This window comes from Selaginella moellendorffii, unplaced genomic scaffold (assembly GCF_000143415.4).
Source record: "Selaginella moellendorffii unplaced genomic scaffold, v1.0 SELMOscaffold_51, whole genome shotgun sequence".
Classification (NCBI taxonomy): domain Eukaryota; kingdom Viridiplantae; phylum Streptophyta; class Lycopodiopsida; order Selaginellales; family Selaginellaceae; genus Selaginella; species Selaginella moellendorffii.
The window spans coordinates 773,197-780,519 of NW_003314312.1; the positions used below are offsets into that span (position 1 = coordinate 773,197).

At 45.8% G+C, this 7,323-nt stretch overlaps 1 protein-coding gene across 1 annotated transcript in view; it reads left to right on the forward strand.

Moving 5' to 3' along the window:
* The first annotated feature begins 3,881 nt into the window (after positions 1 to 3,881).
* LOC112350559 (serine/threonine-protein kinase HT1-like) overlaps positions 3,882 to 7,323 on the forward strand; it is a 16,404-nt gene continuing 12,962 nt past the window's right edge. Inside the window, exon 1 of the mRNA XM_024686932.1 lies at positions 3,882 to 4,358. Within this exon, the coding sequence (XP_024542700.1) occupies positions 3,922 to 4,358 (437 nt within the window). The 5' untranslated portion in view covers positions 3,882 to 3,921. The remainder of the gene's footprint in view (positions 4,359 to 7,323) is intronic.

Genomic DNA, 7,323 nt, shown 5'->3' on the forward strand with positions numbered 1-7,323 from the left:
ACTCCACCAATAGAGGTTTACGACACCCAACACCACTAACTTTTGTTCACAACACGGACAAGCTCATGCCACTCTCTTTCCGACCAAACTCAACACTAATCCAACACCAAGCTACTCAAGGAGCAATAGCAAGGTTCCCCGGAAAAGAATTGAGCATTGCAACCCAAGTCTTTCAATAGCGAGCCTAGACAAAATGGTTTAGTGTTTCACCACTATCCATCCCATAACTCACCACTTGTAAGACCATCACTTCCAACATGCATCAAGGTAGGGACTCTTGATTGCATAATGTGAACACAAGCAATGAGTTAACACCTCATTGCAAATCATCTCTCCAAGAAGAGAAAATGATTTACGTATTTGATCCTCCGTCCTCGATGACTCTCTTTTCGGTCTCATCTTTGACCAAACCTCAAGCTTGCTTTCGCACTGCCTTCAGTTCAATCGAAGAAAAGTTTATGAGAGAGCACGGCAATGATTACTTGAACCAATAGACTATTCCCTACAGTCTTGACTGATCCAATTATAATCATGCCTAGGAAGGATCCACTAGTGCCGTGCTAAACAGCTATGGACCAGCCTATTTGCCACTCATAGCAAACTCAGGGAAAGTTTACTTTCACCCACGGTACATGGAACAACTCATGGAACCACTGGAACCATCGATAGGCTTACATTAATCCTGCCAACTTAAAGTGTAACCTCAAGTTGCTAATGCGCCTCACTCACGAGCCCAAGCTCAAACTCGTGCAAATGGAACATCTCCAATCCATCCTATGAGCCCAAGCGCAAGCTCACATCATAAGGTACAACAAGGTAACCCAAAACCTATCCCAAGGAACCAATGCGAAGTCTTTGCACCAAAACGTGTACCCACTCGGATCATCGTTTTCATCTCTGCGTATGCAACGAGACTAGTTGCCCAATCTCATTGAATAGTACTCGCTGAGACTCATCCTCTGATACCAAATGTAGCGCACGTGGTTTTGACCCTTTATCCTATGGTGATTTACCATAGGATAACACCACAAAGCGGAACCTAAACCCTCTTTGTGCCACGTGACAGATGCCACGTGTCACATGCCACGTGTCCATGCCACGTGTCCATAGAAACCCGAGGTTCAGGGCCTTGGGCCACTGAACGAAGGAACGGTGCCAAACTCCCAAGCGTGGAGCCAAGGAGTGATGGAACCGGACCACGGAGCAACTCCCGAGCATACAGCCCAAGGAGCGAAGGGACAGGAGCCCGGAGCGACTTGGAACAGTCCTAGAGCAACCAGCATCCCAATGCCAGGACCAGCACGCAAAACGGAGCCAAACAGAGTCTGGCGCTATTTCGGCATACCGGTGGCCTAACGCGAGGATATGGGTACTCCACCAACTAGCATGGAATGGAACTTGGGCTTAGACCCAAGCCGGACGCAGAACAAGGACAGGCACGCAAGCGGGAGCTAGACTATGCCTCAGGTTGGTCGGCCATGCCCGACCTACCCACTATCCCTACTATACATTTGGAACCCCCCACAGCCCCCCCCCCTTGAGGAACACACGCTTTGGGCTTTCACCCCAAGCCTCCCTTAGTATCAGGAGTTAGTCTCTGGGACAAACTCGAAACTTACTAAATATGGAATGTCCTTAGATTGCGAATTTGGACACGGGACAAACACCATTGTGTTCAGGCCGATCTCTACATTCTGTAGATATGCCAAATGAGCAAATCTGGACACTTTCCATAAATAGCATTTGGGACCGAAATGAGACTAACACAAAGGGCATGATAGCAAGGGTGTTTGGCAGACACGGTAAGCTATCATCTAGCGATGTTGAGGGACCAATCTCAATATCGCGGGGGTTCTTGATACTAGCAAGTGCAAGCCAATGACACAAGTTTCTCAAACCAGGCCGAGTATGCTCAGCAAGAAACACATAGGGTTCCTACCTTATGTTTATCCAATCTAAGTGCATGTTCATTGACCAGTTTCTCAACTAGTTCAAGTGGGAACTGATAACGGGTCCAGCAATACCGACCTCCTGCCATCGTGGCAGTAAGGTAAGAGTGTCCGTAAGGACTGGCCGACAGGTAACTTTCGATACCTGAAGTCACATTCGCGACAATGAGACTCAAGCTCTAAATCTTACTTTTCACGTCATACAATATAAAATTGTGTTCTAGGCTCCATTGCCCCACTATATAAGTTCTAAAAGAGTTAGCAAACAAATTCTAACACATTGAATTGAATCCTTACATTTCAATGGCAATCATTACACCATTTGTAGTGATGAAAACTCTAACTAGTGCATGTTTTTAAAGTGTTGGTGCAATTTCTTTTAATATCTCCATTTCAATAGGATCCTCCACCAGTGGTGTTTTTATGTGATTTGTAGTGGAGTTGATTCTTCCACAATTTGTAAAGGACCAAGATCTTGTTGAAAAAATGCATATGTTTTGTGGATCTGGGGAATAGAATATAATATGGTCCTCGATATTGAAGCCATATGTACATGAATAACATGCCCATTCTAAGCCTAAAAATTCACAATACCCACCTCAATAGAGCATGAATGTTTCTCTTAGGAAACAAAAATAATAACAAATGTGTCAATAGGTAGAAATTTATTATGCCACCCACAAATTAGTATTCCCGTACATGAATTAGAACCATGCATGGTTGATCTATAAATATTGCCTCTAAATCTCCATTTACACTTTGCATAAAACACAGGTTCATATTGTTTACTATATATTTTAAAGCTTATCAGCAAAAGACTAGCTTGAAAGTATGTTTGCGTGAGTGTGGTCATGTATATGTATAGGTTGAGCAAATTCAGCAAAGTGGAGGGCATCACCCATATGCCCCCTTCCACGTCATATAAACACATGCATAATTGACACATAAAGAATCATTACAACCACTTGTGTATAACTATAACATTCCAATGCCCCACAATTATGCTCACTGCAATGAGCATAAAACTTATACCAATGAAAAAAGCTAAATAAATGAAAAATTACCCCACACAATAACTATCTCTATGTATTGCAATATGCCCAAGAAAAGAAACAAAAAGCCTTGACCAACAATCTAATATAAACTCCAACCTTAAGTCCACAATCAATGCAAGAACAATGCCTATATCACGTGGGAATAGCACAATATGCCCAAAACACAAAGGAACGAGAGTTACAAGTATTTGCAATCTCACTTAACCTTGATCAATATATGCTAATCTTCAAGTGCCAACATCACTCCTAAATAGCACACATGAAAGAATGGAAGTCATAACTGCTTGCATACAAAGACCTCTCACCCAAACCCTAATCAATGCATGCTCCTACTCTTCATCACACCCACCAATATGTAAAATTTGCTTTTGAAGCATATCATGCCCACATCACACCTAAGATTGTGGGAAAGCTGTTGTTCTTGGCTGGATATAAAGGAAGTGCAATACTAAAGACAAAAAAAACTTCACTAGATTTTTTGTGATGTCTATGTGGCAGGTTTAAATGGCATACAAATCACATTTTAATCATATAAAATGATGTACTTTAAATTCTGTTGATTCCATATCATCATATTTTCTTGTAGTGTTAGTGATATAAAAAACATATTTAACTTTACTTTTACTACATAGGCCTTGCAAAACACCTCTGATATCTTGGATCAAACTTCCATGCTTAGTCACCTAAAACAGTACTTTTAGAAGTTCAGACTCTTAAACAACTTTAAGTAGCCTTTTATGGTCTTATTAAACGTATTATTCCCCAGGAGTAATGGATATTTCTGCACACCCACATTGGCAAGTTGCATCAAACACAATCACTTAGCAAGTTGGCCTCAAACACAATCACGTTTCCCCAATAACTAGCACAACTCCACCAAAAAAATATCAATAGCATTACCCCTTGATCTTGCCACTATGGAGAACAAAACGTGCCATGATACTAGTTTATATTTTCGAAGCGCAACTACACATGAAATTCGAAAAGTCAACAATCATTTTCCAGGATATAGCTTTCTAACATCAATCGGCGCTGGTGGTGATTGCATGGCAGCAAAAAGTTTGGCCGAGGCAATTCGAATCTCGGACAAAGTTGCCGCAAGGTCCACGAACACAAACTCGAGCAAGGTCTGTAGGAACCAATGTAGGATCTTCTTAGCAGCGGTCGACCATGTCGGAGACTACCTCAAGCGAATCCAGGATCTCAACTTCGCGAGCACTGGGACAGCTTTCGTGTGGGACGAAACCGTGGCTGTCCTTAAGAGAGGCCTCCATCTCCTCAAGTCGTGCCAAGAAGGCAATTGGATCGCGCGGAGCCTGCTGTTCAAGGAAAGCTGCGATGAGTTCCAGAGCATTTATACCGTCCACCTCGGTAAGATCCAAGATTGCCGAAGCTTACAACTCGTGCCTCATGAGGCAAAACTCGAACAGCATGCTGGAAGAAGCCGGAAGGAATGACAGGAAGGCGCTCATGGCTCTCGCAATGAGCCAAGAGCCGGGAAGCCTGACGACCGAGAGCGAGCAAGCCAAAGAGATACTTTGCTCCATGCTCCTGGGAAACAAGTCAGTGATTAACCACAAGGAACTCAAGCTGACAACACACCTGGGACAAGGCGGTTTCGGAACCGTGTACGAAGCAATCTGGCTCGGTCACAAGTTTGCAGTGAAAGTCTTCCCTCAAGGTGACAAGAGCTTCGCCAAAGAGCTCGCGGTTCTCGAAGCGGACAAGCATCCCAACGTGTTGCACATCGCCGGTCATTCTTTCGATGAAGAGAAGCAGCGGTACTCGCTGGTGATGGAGAAGATGGACATGGACCTGGCAAACTACGTCCTCAAGAAGAACTCTCTCCCGTTGCTGTCGATCGTGGCAGTGATGCTCCAAGTTGCTACTGGCATGGCGTGGCTTCACTCGAAGAATATAATCCACCGGGACCTCAAGCCGCAGAACATCTTGGTTGGCGAAGAAGACAACGATCTCGTGAGTATCAGGATTGCCGACTTTGGAGTCTCGAGGCCAAACTTCATCTCCTCCCAGATCGAAGCCGTTAGCATCCAAGGCACCAGGAACTTCATGGCACCGGAGGCGTGGAGCAGCGAGCGCTACACGAAAAAGGCCGACGTTTACAGCTACGGGATGCTGATTTACCAGCTTGTCACTGGAAACGTTCCGTTCGAGGACGGGATGGACATGGAGCAAGTCCTTCGAGGCAAGCGTCCTGAGATACCAGCCACCTGTCCAGAGTTCCTGTCGCAGCTCATGCGGGAATGCTGGAGCCACGATGCGAAAGAGAGGCCTTCCTTCTCGGATATCTGCGAGCGGCTGAAGCAGCTCAAGACCAGGATCATCACTGGCATCGAGTCCATCGACGAGTTACGGGTCAAGTTGGTTGAAGTAGCCGGGTCGTCTTCCTCTTCTTCGTACTCGTCGTCTTCCTCATCCTCGTCGCACAGCAGGACTCGAGTGAACCTGGATTCTCTTGTCCAAGCGACTGAAGGGCTTTGGACCAAAAATCCTCCATCTCCCCTTGTACAGGTAAACTCTTTTGTTTTTAGTAACTTCCGGTGCTCATCGTGTTTAGTTTCAGCCGGTACCACACCGTCCTCAGCACTTCGCACCAGTAGCAAAACCGGATAACAGGACCGAGCTCTTCGAACTGGTGAAGAACGGCCTCGTCAGAAACGCCTTCGAGAAAGCTCTGTCCCTGAACGATCCTTCCATGGTCTGGTGGCTTTGCACCAAGGTAATCCATTCACGTCCTCCAGCTGCTCATCAAAGCTTTGTCAGCTCAGGTGGAGCATACCGTCCTGCTTGTCTTCAGTGAATCAATGCTCATGGAACTGGCCGAGCAAATCAACACCAACTTCAAGGAAGACACTGCTCGCAGGTTGCTCTGGATCGACGAGATTGGCATCTTGCTGTTCAAAGACGTCAATGGACAGGCATGGTCATCACCTCGGGTGCTGAGGATCTTGGAGCAGCTTTCACAGAACTTCCACGGCATGATGGCTATAACACCGCCAAAGAGCGAGCTGGGGATGAAGCTGGTGAACATGCTGGGTGGCACCAACATGGGTCTCCAGGTTCGTATGAAGCTCTTCGTGTTATTCATTTGATTCAAATCGTTTGTTGTCGCAGCATATCTGTTAGGCACCAGCTTTGACTACGTGGTCAACATCGGTCAAAGGGTATATGAAGGCATGTTAGGGTAAGGGACTTAACTTACCCTAGGGCTCACAGTGGAGTGGTGGTGCAGTGGAACTTTTGAGGTAGCTCAGGGGTGGTTGGGTGGTGAGGAACCTCAAGAGGTGGCATAGCATAATCTAGGGCAACTAGATTTTTGTCTTTTTGCGCCGGATCATAACATTGGTATCAGAGAAGTTGGTTGCGATGGCCGACCAAGCTGAACGCTGGAATCCTATTGTCGATGGTGGTGCCAACAATGGTGCTGACGAAGCTGCAGAGATTTAGACCATTCAAGATGTGGTTCATGAGCTGCGAGCCCTTAACCGAAATCAGTAAGAGATGCAAGATGAGATGCATGGCATGATGGATACCATGCGTGGGCGTGTTGAGGCACTCGAGGCTGGACGGGGTAGCGCTCCAAGTAAACCTTCTTTGGTAGATCGACTCAAAATTCCAAATTTTTCCGGTGATGGTGGTGTGGACGAGTGTCTCGCTTGGCTAGCCAATGTGAAGAAGTTCTTGGCTGCTAGAGGAACTCCAGATGCAGAGGCTTTAGTGGCTATTCCGATGGTTTTGCGTGATGCGGGTTTTCGATGGTGGAATTGGCTTGAGGAGTCCCGTGTTGTGGATAAGAAACCACCAGTGTCTACCATGGATGAGTTTGAGGTTGCTTTTCATTTATGTTTTGCCCCTCATTACGACATGGAGAATGCTCGTACAGAACTTTGACATTTTCAGCAAAGGAAAATGATGCTCGGGGACTATATTGAGAAGCTTACTTGCTTGATTAGTCGTGTTCCAACGAAGGATCCAGATCAGAACAAGTCCTACTTCATTGATGGCCTACATAGTGAGAGCATGCGGCAACACTTGCGTCATTCTCAGCCTACAAAGAGTTTGAAGGAGCTCTTTGATGTGGCTCGTCGACTTGACAATGATAAGCACAAGTCTCGCAAGCGTTTGCGGAGTCCTTCTGTCGAGAATCGTCGTGATGATCACCATGGACACAAGGATGGGAACAAGCATCACAAATTGAAGTCAGTGGTGACTACTTCGGATGCAAAGGGGTCCAAGAAGTAGAAGTTCTTTGTGAAGAATTATAGACAAGGTTGTCATCATTGCGGCGAACTTGGACA